Source organism: Leucoraja erinacea, chromosome 1, assembly GCF_028641065.1.
Source record: "Leucoraja erinacea ecotype New England chromosome 1, Leri_hhj_1, whole genome shotgun sequence".
Lineage (NCBI taxonomy): Eukaryota > Metazoa > Chordata > Chondrichthyes > Rajiformes > Rajidae > Leucoraja > Leucoraja erinaceus.
In genome coordinates, this window is record NC_073377.1 from 110,988,817 (window position 1) to 111,009,719 (window position 20,903).

General features: G+C 46.7%; 1 protein-coding gene across 3 annotated transcripts in view; it reads right to left on the reverse strand.

The window, feature by feature from the left end:
- bmpr1ba (bone morphogenetic protein receptor, type IBa) overlaps nucleotides 1-20,903 on the reverse strand; it is a 405,420-nt gene that overhangs the window by 16,908 nt on the left and 367,609 nt on the right. For all 3 annotated transcript variants that reach the window (XM_055641394.1, XM_055641412.1, XM_055641403.1), the window contains 3 exons: nucleotides 10,525-10,621; nucleotides 8,888-9,026; nucleotides 7,005-7,197 (listed from right to left, as the gene is read on the reverse strand). In XM_055641394.1, coding sequence (XP_055497369.1) covers nucleotides 7,005-7,197; nucleotides 8,888-9,026; nucleotides 10,525-10,621 — 429 coding nt within the window. The remainder of the gene's footprint in view (nucleotides 1-7,004; nucleotides 7,198-8,887; nucleotides 9,027-10,524; nucleotides 10,622-20,903) is intronic.

A 20,903-nucleotide genomic window follows, 5' to 3' on the forward strand; every position in this document is an offset into this window, starting at 1 on the left:
GAACCCTGAGTCACACCACTAGTCACAGAACTGCAGTTCAAGAAGCAACCTTCCACCATTACCGTTTTCTTCCTTCCATGGTGACAATTTGCTATGCATTCAGCTATCTCTCCTTGGATCCCATGCGAGCTAACCTTCCAGAGCAGCCTACCATGCGGAACCTTGTCGAACGCCTTACTGAAATCCATGTACACAACATCTACAGCTCTGCCCTCATCGAAATTTTTGGTCAACTCTTCAAAAAAATCAATCAGATTTATGAGACATGACTTCCCACGTGCAAAACCATGACTGTCCCTAATCAGCCCTTGCCCATCCAAATGCCTGTGTAACCTATCCCTCAGAATACTCTCGAGTAACTTTCCAACTACAGATGTTAAGCTCACCGGCCTATAGTTCCCAGCATTTTCCCTGCAGCCCATATTGAATTTTTCAACCAGAGCTCCCACAATTTCCTCTATAGTTTCCCGCAATGTCCGCGGATATATCTGATCAGGCCCTGGAGATTTGTCTACCATCATACACAACAGTATCTTCAGTACTTCTTCGACGGCAGCACTGACTGCTCTCAAGACACTTCCATTGACTGCCCCAATTTCCTCCGTCTTACTGTCTTTCTCCTCGGTAAATACAGAGAATAAATACTCATTGAGGACCTTGCCCATCTCCTGTGGCTTCACACAGAGATGACCGCTTTGATTCCTGAGTTCCCACGCTCTCTCTAGTTACCCTTTCCCCTCTTATGTATTAATAAAATATTTTGGGATTATCCTTAATGCTACCCGCCAGAGCTATCTAGTGGCCCCTTCTGATCTCCTTTTTCAGTTTACTTCTTAGTTCCCGAAACTCCTCCTGGGATGCACTTGATCCAAGCTGCCTATACCTATCCCGTGCATCCTTCTTGTTTTTGGCCAACTCTTCAATTTTCCTCGTCAGCCAAGCATCCTTACGTTTGCCTGCTTTGCACTTTTAACAAACATCCCACTTGGCCGATGTTCCTTTCCCCTCAAACAACCTGCTCCAGTCAACTTGAGCGAGATCTCTCAAAGTTGAACATTTTAACACATGGACCCTCTCCGTCCCTATCCATAACTATCTTAAACCTAATTGAATTGTGGTCACTGGTCCTAAAAGGCTACTCCACAAACACTTCCCAATTTCCCAATACTAGATCCAGCGTTGCCCTCTCATGTGTGGGGGCCTCTGCATACTGATTAAGAAAACTCTCCTGAACACTTTTGAGGAATTGCACCCCGTTTAAACCCTTCACAGTATGATTTTCCCAGTGTATATTGGGAAAGTTAAAATCCCTACTACAACAACCTTATTTGCCCTACAGCTGTCTGCAATCTCCCGGCACATTAGTTCTTCTAATTCCCATTGACACCCCCAACAAGGTGACCATCCCTTTTTTGTTCCTCAGCTCTGCCCTTGTAGCCTCACTAGACGAACCGTCTGTAATGTTACCTCTGACATCCTCCTTAACCAACAATGCAACTCCCTCTCCTCTTTTTCCCTTCACCCCCCATCTCTTATGAAGCTCCTGTACCCCGGAACATTGGGCTGCCAGTCCTGCCCTTCCCTTAACCAGGATTCAGTCATGGCTACAACGTCCCAGTCGCTCGTACCTATCTATGCCCTAAGCTCATCTGCCTTACCCCTCGTCCTGCATTCTCCCCATCATCTTGGACACCCTTACCAATCAAGAACCTGTCAATCTCCACTTTAAAAAGAGCCAATGACTTGGCCTCCACAACCATCTGTGGTGATGGATTCCACAGATTTACTAAAAAATCTCTGACTAATCTCTGACTAAAGAAACTCCTCCTCTTCTCCTTTCTAAAGGTACGACTCATTGGGCTGAAGGACCTGTTTCTACGCTGTATCTCTCAATCAATTCAACACCGTGATCTGTTTCACTGGACTTGTGACGATAATTTTAAAGAGCGAATTACCTTCTCCAATCTCTGTGAAACTTTCTGCATCATATTTAACAAAACAGTATCTCTCATTAAGAGTCTTTAACATGAGTATCTCACGTGGCCCAGTATCTAATTATAAATGGATATTCCCAGGGTCCCTCGATCAATATTTCTGTACATAGACTATCGCATTGCTATCTGTGGGAATTTGGCGTACACAGAATTCTGACATCGACCACGAGATACACACTTTAAAAGTCGTTCATTCACTGGAAGTGCATTGGAATGATCTGAACGGTACTGCAGAAGTGCAAGTCTTTCTTTCCATGAGTCACCCACACATCACCTGTCACTCATCCTTACCATTTTGTTTCTCAAAATCCCTGCTGGCTTTGCCTTACTTTACTTTAGAGATACAGCGTGGAAACAGGCCCTTCAACCCAGCGAGTCAGCACTGACCAGCACTATCCTACACACTGGCGACAATTTACAATTTTACAGAAGCCAATTAACCTACAAACCTGTCGATTTGTACACCAAAACCTTTGTGCTGTATTCCAAAACCTGCATGTCCTTGGAGTGCTAGAGGAAACCAGAGTACCCAGTCGCAGGGAGAACATGCAAACTCCGTACAGACAGTGCCCTAGGTCAGGATTGAACCCAGGTCTCTGGCACTGTAAAGCAACAACTCTACTGCTGGGCCACGTGACGTGGATGTGGTTAAGGATGTTTCCACCAGTGGGAGAGTTTAGAACCAGAGGGCACAGCCTCAGAATAAAAGGATGTAACTTCAAAATGGAGTTGAACAGGAAGTTCATTAACCAGAGCATGGTGAATCTGTGGAATTCATTACCACAGACAGGTGTGCAGGCCAAGTCATTGGTTATTCTTAAGGCGGACATTGACAGAATCTTGCTCAGTAAATGTGTCAAAGGTTATGGGGAGAAGTCAGGAGAGTGGGGTTGAGAGGGAAAGATAGATCAGCCATAACTGAATGGCTGAATGGTGGAGGAAAACTCAGTGTGGCAGAATGGGCTAATTCTGCTCCCATGTCTTATAATCCCAATAGCTGTAGATGAATGGATTAGCCGAACGAGTTGGGCTGAACGGCCTGTTCCTGTGCTATATGACGCTATGACTCTAAATGTCTACCACTTGCAAGTATCTTCAGCCCTGAGTCTCTTTGTTCTTACATACGTACAAAAACAGCCACCCTATTTGTGAATGTCAGACTATTTCCTCTTTTGTGCCGGTTTAGCTGAGCACTGTACCAGGGTCCGCTGGGAGTGAGCTCGGCGATCGACATTACAAGGTCACCTGAAAGAGAGGTACCTAAAATAAAGCCGATACCCTCCAGTGGAAGGGGGGCTGACAGCAGGGATTGGATTTCAAACGTTCTGAAAGTCAATTTGACCCTGGGGAGCAATCGTCTGCAGCTCATCAAGCTCTTGATCGAGTGAAAGACACAGCTCTCAGCTTTTCAATCCGTCCCATTTCATTTGGAATGATACAGTGTGGAAAAATGCCCTTCGGCCCAACTTGCCCACACCGACCAACATGTGCCATCTACATCAGTCCCACCTGCCCATATCCCTCTAAACCTGTTCTATCCATGTACCTGTCTAATTGTTTCTTAAATATTGGGATATTCCCAGCCTCAACTACCTCCTCTGGCAGCTCGTTCCATACACCCACCACCGTTTGTGTGAAAAAGTTACCCCTTAGATTCCTATTAAATATTTTCCCCTTCACCTTAAACCAATATCCGCTGGTTTTCGATTCCCCTACTCTGGGCTCGAGACTCTGTGCATCTACCTGACCAATTCCTCTCACGATTTTATACACCTCCATAAGATCATTCCCTCATCCTCCTGCGCTCCAATGAATAGTTCTAGCATGCTCAACCTCACCCTATAGTTCAGACCCTTCAGTTCTGACAACATCCTCGTAAATCTTCTCTGTGCCCTTTCCAATTTGACATATTTCCTATAACATGGTGACCAGAACTGAACATAATACTCTAAATGCGGCCTCACCAACCTGCAACATGATCTCCCAGCTTCTATACTCAATACTCTGACTGAAATGTCATCGGCCAATATGCCGAAAGCCTTTTGATCACCCTCTCTTTCTGTGATGCCACCTTCCAGGCACCTCTAATCCATAACATCCCCAGGACACGGAGGAGAAAGTAGTGGGATGGGGGTGGTGAGCAGCATCGCTGTGGAAGAGGCAAGTCTTGATAGTGGTGACTGTAAAACCACACGGCTATTCAGTCTCGTCTAGAGTTACATCCTGGAAACAGGCCGTTCCACCCACTGAGTCAACGCCGACCATCGATCACCCGTTCACACCAGTTCTATGCTATCCCACTTTTTCATCCACTCCCTACACACTGGGGGACAATTTACAGAGGCCGGTTCAAGCCCGCACATCTTTAGAATGTGGAACTTGACTTGACTTGAAACCTGAGAATGCGGGAGCAAACCACGCGGTCACATGGAGAACAAATAGACCCAGGTTCAATCCTGATCTCAGGTGCTGCCTGTGTGGCATTTGTACGTTCTCCCTGTGACTGCGTGGGGTTCCTATGGGCAACTCTGGTTTCCCAAAGAGCCTGTTCCTGAGTGGTACTGATCCACCTGGACGTTTAGCGGTGAGCAGTAAATGCCAGCCTAACCTGCAAAACTAACAACGTGTGAGTGAATGCATTTAAAATAATTTAAAATTATAACGTACTTCCTCATGACTTTGAAGGAAGCCATGGTTTTGGTCACCGTGTTAGTGGAACGACGTTGTCAAGCTGGAAAGGGTGCTGAGAAGATTTACTCGAGGGCCAGAGCTATAGGGAAAGGTTGAGCAGGCTGGGTGGGACTTTAGTCCTTGGAGTGCAGGAGGATGAGGGGTGATCTTATAGTGGTGTACACAATCATGAGGGGTATAGATCGAGTAAATGCACAGTCTTTTGCTCAGAGTTGTATGTACTTGTGATGCCACTTGCAGGGGACTATGTACGTGCACTCGTTGACCCCTCTGCTCTACAACAATCCCCAGGGCCCTGCATTCACTGTCAAGCTCCTGCCCTGGTTTCACTTCCCAGAATACAATACCTTGCACATTTAACTCCATTAGCCATACCACAGCCCACGTGCCCAGCTGATCAAGGGCCTACTGCAATTTTTGATAAGCATCTTCCCCATCTACAATGCCTTTACTCTTATATACAAAATACTATTTACGCTAATGGTGAAATATGGCGACTGGGCATTTGTGTAAAAGATTTTCACTGTGTGCTGCGCAAACGTGACAATAAAGAGCTATTGATATAAACCACAAACTGCGATGTAAAATATTCTACTTTTGAATCTTACACACTAAACAGGAAACAGGCCCTTCGTCCCACCGCTCCTCGCCGACTATCAATCTCCCATTTGTAAGTTCATAAGTTCTAGGAGCAGATTTAGACCATTTGGCCCATCGAGTCTACTCCATCATTCAATCATGGCTGATCTATCTTTCTCTCTCAACCCCATTCTCCTGCCTTTGCCCCATAGCCCCTGACACCCTTACTAATCACGTTAGTTCTCTGTTATACCCTTTTTCTTATCCACTCCCTACACATTTGCACGTACTCCCTGTAACAGTAGAGATTACTTTAGAGATACAGCGTGGTATCCGACTCTTCAGCGCCCCGAGTTTGACGATCCCCATACACTATTTCTAACCTATTAACTAGGGACACTTCACAGAGACCAATTAACCTGCAAACCTGCACAAATTTGTGATGTGGGAGGAAACCGGAGCACACGGAGGGAGCCCAGGCGGTCACAGGGAGAACGTGCAAACTCCACACAGTGAGTCAGCGCCCGAGGTCAGGATCGAACCCGGGTCTCTGGCGCTGTGAGGCATTGCGGTGGGGTCTGGAGGAAAATGCTCACGGCGTAACACAACCTTGGCGTCAGTGAGCAGGTTATTGATGAGTGCAGATCAAAAGAAGACACAAGGACCTCTTGCCATTCTCTGGAACGTTCACAGTGTAATAATGCTTGACTTCTCCGATGACTGAGAGTAGAGTGTGTGAACAAGATGTACCTGGACAATCATCTCCATTGTTGGGTTAATGCCAGTCACTGTACTCAAATAGCTCACCAGTCACAGGCACCCTTGGTGAACTCGAGATGATAAGGGCATAGCAGTAGGGGCAGCGGTAGAGCTGCTGCCTCACAGTGCTGGAGACCCGGGTTCGATCCTGACTACAGGTGCTGTCTGTGTGGAGTTTGCAGAGTTTGCACACTATCCCTGTGACGGCATGGGGTTCCACGTGTGCTCCGGTTTCCTCTCACATCCAAAAGACGTGCAGGTTAGTAGGTGTATTGGCTTCTGTAAATTGTCCTTAGTATGCAGGCAGAACTAGTGTATGTTGTGATTGTTGGTCGGCATGGACTCGGTGGGCCGAAGGGCCTGTTTCCACGCTGTATCTCTAAACTAAACTTGCTCTAAACTAAACTAAATAGTAGAACACAGTAACAGGCCACAAACTGCTGGAGTAATTCAGCGGGTCAGACAATATTTCTGGAGACCATGGATAGGGATTTTTTGGTTGAGTTGAACACACTTCATGGTTTTTCATGGTTGAATTTAGCATTTCATTTGCCTGGAAAAGACTGCCAGGGGTGGTGGTGGAGGCAGATATGATAGTGGAGTTTCAGAGGCTTTTAGGTAGGCACATGGATATGCAGAAAATGGAGGAATATGGATGACATGCAGGTAGAGGTGATCAGTTTATGTGGCATTGTGGGGTTTGGCACAGACATTGAACAAATTAATCTAAACTAAACCGGGGTTCGATCCTGACTACAGGTGCTTTCTGTACAGTATTTGTACGAGATCTAACCGTGAGTTTTCTCCGGATTCCTCCCACATTCCAAAGACGTACAGGTTTAATTGGCTTTGGTAAAAACTGTAATTTGTCCCGAGTGTGTAGGGTGGTGCTGGTGTACTGGGCTCGCTGGTCAGCACGGACTCAGTGGGCCGAAAGGCCTGTTTACGCGCTGTACCTCTGAACTAAAAACTGAAACTCACCCAGGATGTTGTCGTGCCTCATGAGCACAGTCTGATAGATCTCCGTCTCCCTGAACCAGCTGGCCTCCTCCATGGTGAAGAAGACTTTCACAGCCACCTTCTCTCCGCGCCACCTCCCCATCCACACTTCACCATAACGGCCCTTCCCAATCTGCTTCACCATCTGGATCTGCTTAGCAATTGTTCTTTGTACCTGGTGAGAGGGAAAGTCAACGGCAACTTCAGCACAACCCAAAAATACTATTCATGCATGTTTATGCACACACCTGTGTGTGTGTGTGTGCTTGTGTATGTGTGTGTGTGTGTGTGTGTGTGTGTGTGTGTGTGTGTGTGTGTGTGTGTGTGTGTGTGTGTGTGTGTGTGTGTGTGTGTGTGTGTATGTGTGTGTGTGTGTGTGTGTGTGTGTGTGTGTATGTTTCTGTGTGTGTATCTGTGCGTATCTGTGTGTGTGTGTGTGTATATGTGTGTGTATATATATATATATGTGTGTGTGTGTGTGTGTGTGTGTGTGTATGTGTATATGTTTGTGTGTGTGTGTATGTGTCTGTATTTGTGTATCTGTGCGCATATCTGTGTGTGTGTGTGTGTGTGTGTGTGTGTGTGTATGTTTCTGTATTTGTGTATCTGTGCGCATATCTGTGTGTGTGTGTGTGTGTGTGTGTGTGTGTGATGTCTGTGGCTGTGTGATGGGGAAGCATGTGTTTATATGTGCATGTACATGTGTCAGTGTGCGTTGCGACCATATGTGTTCATTTATGTGCATGCATTTGTGTATTTGCCTGCGCATGTGTGCATCTGTGTAGATCGCTGTGTGTGTGTCTGCATGTACGGAGGTGCATGTGTTTCTATTTGTGTGCATGCACGTAAAATTCTCCATGCACTGCCTCTGATCGCTATTATGCATGTTTGTGCATGTGAGTGTGTGTGTGCGTGTGCATTTGTGTGTACACACATATGCATGTTTAATACAAACAAGAACAGGAGACATTGCTAAACGTTAGCAAAAGATGGAACTCTGATGTCGACTGGTTTCATCAGCAGAGTCGCCAGCTGGGACCCACGGCAGTGGGACTGAGGATGGGGACGAGATCAGGTGAGCTACAATCATCCTCACTGGTGAGCAGGCAGGCAGGCAGGCAAGTGGTCCCCTTCTGCTCCTACTTCCAACGCTGCTGCTCCCAAGCACATATGATACAGAAGCAGGCCATTCGGCCCCTCTGGCCTGCTCTGCCATTCAGTAGGAGCATGGCATATCTTTCACCTCTGCTCCACCTTCCCGCACCAACCCCATACCCCTTTATTCATTTATTAACCACTAACAGTCGCAAAGAACTGCAGATAATGGAATCTGGGGGAGAAAAACTGGACGAACTCAACTGGGCTGGCAGCATCTGCAGAAGGAATGTTGTGGTGATCTTACAGAGGTATACAAAATCATGAGAGGAATAGATCGGGTAGACGCACAGAGTCTCTTGCCCAGAGTATGGGAATTGAGAACCAGAGGACATAGTTTTAAGGTGAGGGGGGAAAGATTTAATAGGAACCTGAGGGGTAAATTTTTTCACACAAAGGATGGTGAGTGCCTGGAACGAGCTACCGGAGGTAGTTGAGGCAGGGACTATCGCAATGTTTAAGAAACACTTAGACAGGTTCATGGATAGGACAGCTTTTGATGGATATGGGCCAAATACAGGCAGGCGGGACTAGTATAGATGGGACATGTTGGGCGGTGTGGGAAAGTTGGGCCGAAGGGCCTTATTCCACACTGTATGATTGTGACTCTAGTTACAGAGAAAGTGCAGACAAGAAAAGAGCAAGATCACAATGAGTTGCCCACAGGACTATTTGGTTTCAATGGGGTGCTCGCAGTACAAGTCACTTACCAGCAGAGGGAGCCCGGAACCACTGCCCGAGCTCTGTGACTGTTCAATGAGGTCCTTGAGGGATTCACCTGCAGGAATGAAAGTCTCATCTTGCTCAATGCCCATGTTGTATCGTGGCCTTTCCTCCTGCCTCTTATACCTGCACACAGAAGAGAGCAGCATTAAAACAAAGAGTCCATGTCCATCAGCACATTTTTTTTAGCAATACCACTCGGACTTGGAGTGTGGGAGGAAACCTGAGCACCCGGGGAAAACCCACGCGGTCACAGGGAGAACGTACAAACTCCGTTCAGACATCACCCATAGTGTGCCGCCAGTTTAGTTTAGTTTATTATTATCACGTGTATTTTTTTGTTGCGTGCTATTCAGTCAGCGGAAAGACTATACATGATTACAATCAAGTTGTCCACAGTGTACAGATACAGGATAAAGGCAATAATGTTTAGTGGAACGTGGCATCATGTTCAGCACAGATATTGTGGGCCGAAGGGCCTGTTGCTGTGTGTACCCTTCTATGTTTCACGAGAAGGTCCTGGCGAATGACACACAAAAAGCTGGAGTAACTCAGCGAGACAGGCAGCATCTCTGGGAGAGTAGGAATAGGTGACATTTCGGGTCAAGACCCCTCTTCAGACTGATCTCCAGAACTCGTTGAGGTGGGGGTGGAGGGAAACAAAAGTGAGGCTTCTGCAGAGGGCAGACTGTTCCGTATCGGAAAGGGGGAGTTCGGCGGGAATTGTGAAGGTCCTGGCGAGCGGCAGCCCCAATCAATGAGGGACCCGCCTGGAGAGAGGAGAGGAGAGTGGAGAGGACAGGGAAACCCACTGTGCCCAGCCCCTGAAGACCAGGAGTCGGAGAGGAGGATGGAGGGAGACATCGAAGGTGGCAGACGCTGGAAGATGAACCGAGGGTCTTACATTCTGTCCCTTCAAGGTCGGCTGCGAGATGCATCTCCTGGGGGACAAGGGCTAAAGATGGCCGGGCAATGAGAGGGACGACAGGGGACGAACGGAATGGAGGCAACGGCTGCAACGGGCCTCTGTGGTCAACTGCAGCTGGGACTGTAAAATGGCACCAACACCTGAGGGCTGTTCTGGACTAACCAGGGGATTGTGCTTATGCATGGTGATAGTCCTGCTGAGCTGTCAGCAAATAACTATTTTCACCGTACCTAGCTTGGCAAGACCAGCAGCATAATCAAGGACGAGTCGCACCCTGGCTACTCCTTCTCTTCCCTTCTCCCATCAGCCAAAAGGTACAGAAGTGTGACATTGCACACCTCCAGATTCAGGGACAGTTTCTTCACAGCTGTTATCAGGCAATTGAATCATCCTACCACAACCAGAAAGCAGTGCTGAACTACTATCTACATCTTTGATAACCCTCGGACTAACTTTGATTGGTACTTTGCTGGCTTTACCTTGCAATAAACGCTATTCCCTTATGATGTATCTCTACACTGTAAATGGACCGATTGTAATCATGTGTGTCTTTCTGCTGACAGGAAAGCATGCGGCAAGGGCTTTTCACTGTACCTCGGTACACGTGGCAATAAACTAAACTAAACTGAACAGAACAAAACCACATTGAACTATGTTGTATGGACAGCCAGCGGCTGTCACCAGCCGGGCACTCACCTGAAGTAGCAGAAGGTGATGAGAAGGACCAGGATGATACAGCAGACCGTGACAGAGATGAGCAGGGCCATGTGATGAGTACTTCCGTCCACATAATCTGCAGGAAGGCACAGAATCAGGAGGAGGTTACCCCAACCACACAAATAAACCAGCTACCGAGTTGTGACCATCAGTCATCAAAGCAGACTTCTCCCTCTCTGAAGAAGGGTTTCGGCCCGAATCTTTGCCTATTTCCTTCGCTCCATAGATGCTGCTGCACCCGCTGAGTTTCTCCAGCCTTTTTGTGTACCTTCTCCCTCTCATGTTCTCCACAGATGCTGCCTGACCTGCTGAGTTACTCCAACTCTTGTGTTTTTCCCTTAACAGCATTGATGTGCAGAGAGATCTTTTGGGATCCAAGTCCTGAAAATGGCAACACAAGTGGATAGAGTGGTGAAGAAGGCAGATGGTATGCTTGCCTTCATGAGCTGAGGCATTGAGCCGTAAGAGTCGGGAAGTCATGATGCAGCTTTATAGGACTTTGGTTGGGCCACATTTGGAGCATTGTGTGCAGTTCTGGTCACCTCGTTACACAAAGGATGTGGAATCTTTGGAGAGGGTGCTGACGAGGCTTACTAGAATGATAAAAATAAAGACACAAAGTACTGGAGTAACTCAGCGGGTCAGGAAGCATCTCTGAAGGGCATGGACAGGTGACATTTTGGATCGGGACCCTTCTTCCAACATTGTGGTAGCGGGGGAGAACGCTGCAAAAGAGGTGGGGACGGGACAATGCCGGGCATTAATAGGTGGATACAGGGGCGGGGGGGGGGGGGGGGGGGGGGGGGGGGGGGGGGGGGGGGGGGGGGGAAGGGGTTAATTGGCTGATGGGTGGACAGAGGCTGGAGTGAAACGGGTGAGGGAGGAGAATAAGAGGGTATTGGATAATGAGAGAAGAACCCAGTGGGTCAGGCGCAGCAGTGCAGCTACTGCTTTACAGCGCCAGTGACCCCGGTTCGTGCCTGACTACGGAGTTTGTATGTTCTCCCCGTGACGTGCGTGGGTTTTCTCCGAGATCCTCAGCTTCCTCCCACACTCCAAAGGCGTACAGGTTTGTGGGTTCATTGGCTTGGTATAAATGTAAATTGCCCCTAGTGTGTGTAGGATAGTGTATGTGTGCAGGGATCGCTGGTCGGCGCGGACTCGGTGGGCCGAAGGGCCTGTTTCTGCGCTGTATCTCTAAACTAAACTAAACTATGTGGACAACATACTCTGGCGGCAAAGGAAAAATGCTGAATAAAGTGAAAGGGATTGAATCCTACACCCATTGATCTTTAGCGATATCACACTATTAGATTTCTGATTCATGATAGCACAGAAAAAGAAAAGACAAGGGCCAACCCTGGGGGAGTATTGTCTTACCACCAGACAGTTCTGCTGGAAGTGACATGCGGTACATTGCTGGGCAAGACAACAGCGGGACAATTCGTAATCTCCTCAAATCCGTGTTTGCCTGAGATGGATCAAGACCTAATAAATGGGCTCAGGTTTCACAGGAGAAATCTTCATGTCGAATCATTTACAAGAGAGGAGAGAAAGGAAAAATAAAAGGTCTCTCCGTCCTGTAGCACAAAGCGAATGGTGTGAATGGTCTCAGCTCCACTGAAGCATTAGCTGAAACTGAGACCTGACTCCAGGGAACTCTTCCCCACTCTAGTGCGTGACTGCAATGTCTTACACCATTTATCAACAGTTTAGCATTCATACCCAGCATTTTATTTCCTTCTGAAATGTGTGGTTTGTAACAGCTTAACGTGTCGGGGACTATCAATTTGAAACATGTTGGACATTGTTTAGTTTTAGAGATACAGTGCGGAAACAGGCCCTTTGCCGCACTGACCAGCGATCTCCCCGTACTCAAGCACTATCCTACACACAAGGGACAATTTACAATTTTACCAATATTCTGTGTGTTAAAGACAGTGGCCAGAGCTGTGATATTTTTATAGTCTTTTTAGGTTAGTTTAGTTGAGTTTAGAGATACAGTGCGGAACCAGGCCCTTCGGCCTCTGTCTGCGCCAACCAGCGATCCCCGTACACTAACACCCTCCTACACTCTGCAGGCAATTTACAGATGCCAAATTAACCTGCATGACTTTGGAATGTGAGCAAAACCCATGCGGTCACAGGGAGAACATACAATCTCTGTACAGACAGCACCCGTAGTCGGGATCAAATCTGGGTCTCTGGTGCTGTAAGGCAGCAACTCTACCGCTGCGCCACCGTGCTGCCCAGATTTACAATGAAAAGGACTACACTCAAAATATACTGAAGTCTGACAAAGTCTGTACCGTTCCATGTTCTAGGAGAGAGATTTAAAACGTTGTGAGAATATTTTTAGCAAAGGATGAAAAGACTCAAAGTGAGTCTGAAGAAGGGTCCTGACCCAAAACGTCACTATCCATGTTCTCCAGAGATGTTGCCTGACCCGCTGAGTTATTCCAGCACTTTGAGTCTATCTTTGGTATAAAACAGCATCTGCTGTTCCTTTTTCTGACACAAAATATACTATCGGCAAGTCATGGGAAATATAACCGGACAGGTGCAGTGGACAGACAGAATCTTTTTCCCGGGCTGGAAATGTCAAAGGCTAGAGGGCACAGCTTTACGGTGTGAGGGGCAAAGTTTAAAGGAGATGTGTGAAGCAATTTTTTAATATATGAGGGAGTGGGTGCCTGGAACATGCTACCAGGGCGGTGCTAGCAGCAGATAAGAAAGTGACGTTGAAGAGGCTTTCAGACAGACAGGTGCATTGGTATACAGGGAATGGAGGGGTATGGGTCAAATACAGGCAGAGGAGATTAGTTGAATGTGACATAATGTTTGGCACAGACTATGTGGGCTTGTTCCTGTCCTGTACTGCTCTATGATCTGTGTTTTAAATTCTACCTGCACTAATACGTGTTAAACTTTCCGTCTGCAGAGAGTATCCATTTAGCACTATAAAATGGTGCAATAATGGGGTGGCACAGTGGCGCATCGGTAGATTGCTGCCTTGCAGAGCCAGAGACCCTTGTTCGATCCTGACTAGAGGTGCTGTCTATACGTTCTCCCTGTGACCACGTGGGTTTTCTCTGGGTGCTCTGGTTTCATCCCACACTGCAAAGACATAGAGGTTTGTCAGTTAATTGGCTTCGGTAAACAAAATTGTAAATTGTCCCTAGTATGGTGTTAGTGTGCAAGGTGGTTGCTGGTCATAGAAACATAGAAACATAGAAATTAGGTGCAGGAGTAGGCCATTCGGCCCTTTGAGCCTGCACCGCCATTCAATATGATCATGGCTGATCATCCAACTCAGTATCCTGTACCTGCCTTCTCTCCATGCGGTGAGCTGAAGGGCCACGCTGTGTATCTAAAGTCTAATACAACTGTACACCAACAGCACCTGAGGTCAGGATTCAACCTGGGTCCCTGGTGCTATGAGGCAGCAGCTCTACCCACTGTGCCACAGTGTCAACCTGGAGATATAATACTGATCTAAGAGATATTTTGTCTCATCTCACTCTCATGGACACTTCGATTATCTACTACATCTTCATTAATTTTGTTCGAGCAATAATTGATCTTTGCTCACCACGTTCAACATCAAACATTATAATGTTTAAAAGTGCATTTGGACAAGTGCATGGATCGGAAAGGCTCAGAGGGATTATGTGCCAAATGTGGGCAAGTGGGACTAGCTCACTTGGTCAGCATGGAAGAGTTGGACTGAAAGGCCTGTTTCCATGCTTGAAAAAACATTCTAATAACTTTTGAAACCTCTCTAGAACGGTACAGCACGGGAACAGGCCCTTCGGCACACAATGTTGCTGCCGAACATGGTGCCATGAAACTAATCTCCACTCCCTGAACTTGATCCATATCCCTCCATATCCTGTCCACGTGCTTATACAAAACCTCTCATACACTGCTATCGTATCTATCTCCACGGCCACCCCCGACAGAGTGTTCCAGGCACCCGCCAGTCTCCATGTAAAACACTTGCCCGCACATCTCCTTCACACATTTCTTCTCTCACCTTAAAACTGTATGTTCTACTCTTTGCCATTTCCACCCTGGGTGAAAAAGCTTATGTCTACTCTGCCTGTGCTTCTCATAATTATATATACTTCTATAAGGTCTCCCTTCAAGCTCCGGAATTCCAGGGAGAACAATCCACGTTTGCCCAACCTCTTCTTATGGCTAAGAGAGACACAGAGTGCTGGAGTAACTCAGCGGGTCAGGCAGCATCTGTGGAGAGAAGGAATAGGTGACATTTTGGGTCGAGACCCTTCTTCAGACTGAGAGTCAGGGGAGTGGGAAACGAGAGATGTAAAAAGGCATATAGAACAAAATGAATGAAAGATATGCAAAAGGTCAAATCAAAGCAAGCAACGATGATCAAGGAAAGGTGGAGCCCACAATGGTCCATTGTTGGCTGTGGGGAAGGTGATAATGAGGTATAGCTAATACCCTCTAATCCAGGCAGCATTCTGGTGAACCTCTTCTGCACTCTCTCCAAAGCATCCCCATCCTTCCTGTAATGGGGTGACTAACATTATAGAGAGCTACAACTGGCTTAATGCTGGACAAGGAATTGCATCTCAGCTTTACCCTAGATGACCCCGGCCTCTCTGCGACAGTATTTTTTTACTATTGTATATCGTAATTTTTTTCCTTCCCTGCATTTCAGCTGGGCAATGGTTGGTAAAGTTTAGTTTAGTTGAGTTCATTGCCACGTGTAACACGGTGCAGTGAAAAGCTTTTGTTGCGTGCTAACCAGTCAGCAGAAAGACGATTACAATCGAGCCATCCTCAGTGTACAGATACAGGATAAAGGCATGAAGAGAGGGCCAGATGTTTGGGTTGTACATATAAACTGATTTTAAGCTAAATCATCTCCACTCCAGATCGCAAGAAATTGCAGAGAGATATGGAGGTGACCCAGGCCATCACACAGACTAGCCTCCCTGCCATTGACTACATCTACACTTCATCTTGCCATTGCAGACATTAGACTGTCTCTGGAACTGTTGCGCTACAATGCTGAGAACTATATTCTGCATTCTGTATCCTTCCTCTTTGCTCCACCCATTGTACTTGAGTTTGACGATTATATTTATGCACAATGTTATCTGATCTGATTGGACCGCATGCAGAACAAAGCTTGTCACTGTACCTCGATACACGTGATGTTGATAAACCGAACCCCACTAATCCTGAACCGAAGCACACTCACAAAGGGCCGAGTGGCATTTTCCCTGGAGCAGTAGCGGACTGGGTCTAAAAATATTGGTTGCCAGGAGACAAAGGGGGCCCACTTCATCAGGGGCCCACTTGATATAGGGGGCCCACTTCATCAGGGGCCCACTTGCCATCGGGCAAGCTGACACCCTGGCCAGTCCACCACTGCCCTGGAGTATTTGCATGTACATATATGCATGGGATATGCACTATACGATAGAACTTTATTTATCGCAGGAGGGAAATTGGTCTGCCAACAGTAAAAAAAAACACAAAATACATGAAGCATGAAATTAAAGTGACGAGTGGAAAGGATTGGGGATGTGCAAAGATTGGGGCGGGGAGGGGGGGGGGGCAGTCAGTTTACCCCACAACAGGAGAGGAAGGAGTTGTACAGTTGTACATGTGTATGATATGTCAACATCAGTGTACATGAGCTGGGCGCACGCGGATGCAATAGAATAATTAGCACATGATCTGAAGAAGTCCATGTCTCCTAGAGTTTCATTACCACTTTGCAACACAATCCTTCAATTAAAACCACTTCAAATAATTACTACTTTGCAACCACAATCCTTCAATTAACACAATTTCAAATAAGACTGAGAGTTTTGGAGTCTCCATGTGGTAAGTGTCGAAGAACACTATTTTTCGCTTGGGCAGCTCACAACCCAACTGTATGACGTTTGATTTCTCGTACTTCAAGTAACCCTTGCTTCCCCTCTCTCTCCATCCCAACCCCAGCGGGTCGTCGTATGCTTAGTTTCACTGTTTGTATCCACTCGCTATTACTTTCTCCACAGCCAACAATGAACCATTGTGGACTCCACCTTTCCTTGATCATCGTTGCTGGCTTTGATTTGTCCTTTTGCATACCTTTCATTCATTTGTTCTTTGCACCTTTCTCTATCATTTCACAGTCTGAAGAAGAGACGCTGGCCTGACCCGCTGAGTTACTCCAGCATTTTGTGACGAGCCAAGATATTGATGGGCCAAATGGCCTCATTCTGCTCCTAGCACTTATGACATGACCTTATGTTTGATCCTAGACAACAGTGAAAGCTCACGGATTCTAAACATGGTTGAATTAATGACCACAAATCTTTGCAACATCCGACTATCCAGTGGGCTTACGTCAATACCTGCTTGCATGGTCAAAGTAAACGGTGGAAAGCCAGAACAATGGGGAATATTCCTTGGACATAGACATTGCAGAGTCAGCAATCTTCTCCTGTGCTTCTCCATTGGATGCAAGCATACAGGCATCACATTGCACATGCTCCCAACACACAGTTACACCTAAATCAACAGCTGGACAAGATTCCTCCAAATCTGAGGAAGGACATTATTGCCATAGAGTGAGTGCAGAGAAGGTTCACCAGACTGATTCCTGGGATGTCAGGACTGTCTTATGAAGAAAGACTGGATAGACTCGGTTTATACTCTCTAGAATTTAGGAGATTGAGAGGGGATCTTATAGAAACTTACAAAATTCTTAAGGGGTTGGACAGGCTAGATGCAGGAAGATTGTTCCCGATGTTGGGGAAGTCCAGGACAAGGGGTCACAGCTTAAGGATAAGGGGGAAATCCTTTAAAACCGAGATGAGAAGAACTTTTTTCACACAGAGAGTGGTGAATCTCTGGAACTCTCTGCCGCAGAGGGTAGTCGAGGCCAGTTCATTGGCTATATTTAAGAGGGAGTTAGATGTGGCCCTTGCGGCTAAGGGGATCAGAGGGTATGGAGAGAAGGCAGGTACGGGATACTGAGTTGGATGATCAGCCATGATCATATTGAATGGCAGTCGGTGCAGGCTCGAATGGCCTACTCCTGCACCTTCACGGCTTCACGTGATTTTCAAAGTTACTCCTTCTGTCCCATTTTATTTAAGCTTAGCATGGAAACAGGTCCCACAGAGTCCTCGCTGATCAACCGTTCACACAAGTTCCATGTTATCCAACTTTCTCATCCACTCCCTTCATGTTAGGGGCAATTTTACAGGCCAATACATCTTTGGGATAAATACATCTGCTGACCATCAACCAGCCATCTACACAATAATCCTACATCAATCCCAGTTTTTATTCCACACACACTTCCATCACCTCCCCTGGTGTTATACCACTCACCTACACACTGGAGGCAATTTACAGAGACCCAATTAACCTACAAACCCTGCATGTCCTTGGGATGTGGGAGGAAACCCACGTGGTCACAGGGAAATGTGCAAACTCCACACAGACAGCAGCCATAGTGAGAATCGAACAAACCTGGGCCTTTGACACCATGAGGCTGTGGCTGCACCACTGTATGGCAACTGCAGTTTATTGTCTCAGATTCACAGTTGCCAATTGCTCTACACATGATCATTTTCCAGTACCATTCTTTCATTTTATATCAAATCACACACATCGGTAGTCTGACTGGCCCATTCTCTCATGTCTCAACATGAATTAACTGCCTGCTACCTCAGAGAGTTGGAAACTTATGCTAAATTGCATACCCTAAACGCACGGGGAAATCTGCCTTACAGCTCCGGAGACCCAGGTGCAATCCTGACTACGTGTGCTGTCTGTACAGAGTTTGTACTTTCTCCCCGTGACTGCGTGGGTTTTCTCTAGGTGCTCCGGTTCCCTTCTACATTCCAAAGACACATGTGTTTGCAGGTCAATTGGCTTCTGTAAATAGTCCCCAGTGCGTAGAATAGTCTTGGTGCAGAGGTGATTGCTGGTCGGCACGGACTCGGTGGGCTGAAGGGTCTGTTTTGACCTTGTATCTCTAAACTAGTCTATCTAAGTGGTTTGGTGTCAATGATTTGTCCTCAACCTTCCCTGGTGTAGACCATAATAACCTTGGAGGCAAATATGTCATTCAATAAAATTAAGGTCGATCAAATCTTGGCCTCAATCCCAATTTTCCTCTCTCCTTTCACTTGCTGACATTCCAAAAATCTATCTCTGGGGTGGAAAATTCCAAAGAATCACAATGCTCCAAGGAAATAAAATGGCCTCATCTCCTTCTTGTACTGAGGGGAGAGGATTAAGAGGGACTTTGGGCAACTTTTTTGACCCAAAGTCCCCTCGAGGCACAAAGGCTGAAGGTGGCCGGGCGAGGAGAGGGATGATGGTTCGCTGGACGATCCGGATGGAGGCGACGGCTGGAGGCCCTGCAGCAGCCTGGGGCTCGCCTGGATCGGGCCCCGCTCCAGGAGACCGAGTGCCTGGACCGGACTACACGTTGAAAGGGGTGCTTAAACCTGGCAACTCTTGCACGCAGTCGCAGTGGACTATTTTTGTACACTTTTTACTAATCGGGGATGGTGCTGGTTATGGCAATACTTTAGAGAACTGTATGCAAAAAATGGAATTTCACTATGTGATAATAAAGAACCATTTTACACTCAGAGGGTAGTCCGTACCTGGAATGTGCTGCCTGGGGAAAATGTAGAAGTGGATACAATCATGACTCTTAAAAGCCAATTGGGCAAATATAGATACGAAGGGATTAGAAAGCTATGGGTCAAATAATTGGTTGTATATATCTGCAGTATTACCTGATTTGATTTGGATAACATGTAATACAAATCTTTCCACTGTACCTCGGTACATATGACAGTCAAAATCTAACTCTAAAGACAAATGGGACTTGCCTAGTAAGCCAACTTGGTTGGCATGGACAAGGTGGGCCGAAAGGTCTGTTTCCCTGCTGTGTAGCTCGAGGACTCTATGACCATGAGCCTTGGCCTGGATAGAGTGGATGTGGAGAGGATGTTTCCACCAGTGGGAGAGTCTAGGACCAGAGGACACAGCCTCAGAATAAAAGGACGTAGAAAGGAGATGAGGAGGAATTTATTTCGTCAGAGGGTGATGACTCTGGAATTCATTGCCACAGACAGCGGAGGAGGCTCAGTCATTGGGAATTTTTAAAGTTGGGATGATAGGTTCTTGATTAGTAAGGGGGCCAAGGGTTCATGGGGAGAAGGCAGGAGAATGGGGTTGAGAGGGAAAGATAGATCAGCCATGATTGAATGGCAGAATGAACTTGTTGGGCCGAATGGCCAAATTCTGCTCCAATGACTCCCCCATGGAGTGAAACATTCTCTCAGCAAGGCTTCACCAAGCCTCATTGGAATCTTAAGAGCAGCTCATGTTATTCTTAACGTGATTGAGTACAGGCTCAACCTGCGTAATCGTTCCTTATGAGGCAACTCCAATACAGTGGGGAGTCCAAGTTTATTCTGGTAATAAATGATATCATAACTAACCTCCCATCAGCAATTAAAACACAGGCTTGCACAAACAGCTTCCCTATGCACCAAGAACTTGGAAACTGTGCCCCTCTTAGGGGTTTTATGACATACATTTTCCAAGCATGGAAGGATTGCTCCATCTACTGCAAAAAAAGCACCTCATGAAAATAAGCAAAACACAAAGTGTCGGAAAAACTCAGCGAGTCAGGCTGTATCTGTAGTATCAATGGGCTAACGATGTTTGGGTCGGGATTCATTTCTCAATCAACGTCAGTAAAAAACTAAATTGCTGGTCATTAGCACGTTGGTAATTATGGTTGTTCTATGCACATTGATTGTTATACAGTCATACAACGTAGAAACAGGCCCCTCAGTCCAACTTGTCCATGCCAATCAACTTGCCCATCTACACTAGTCCCAATAGACAGTAGACAATAGGTGCAGGAGTAGGCCATTCGGCCCTTCGAGCCAGCACAGCAATTCACTGTGATCATGGCTGATCATCCACATTTAGTACCCCGTTCCTGCCTTCTCCCCATATCCCTTCACTCCTCTATCTTTAAGAGATCTATCTAACTCTCTCTTGAAAGCCTCCAGAGAATTGGCCTCCACTGCCTTCTGAGGCTGAGAATTCCACAGATTCACAACACTGTGGGAAAAAGTTGTTCCTCATCTCCATTCTAAATGTCTTGCCCCTTATTCTTAAACTGTGGCCCCTGGTTCTGGACTCCCCCAACATCAGGAACATGTTTCCTGCCTCTAGCGTGTCCAAACCTTTAATAATCTTATATGTTTCAATAAGATCCCCTCTCATCCTTCTAAATTCCAGAGTATACAAGCCCAGCCACTCCATACTATCAACATATGACA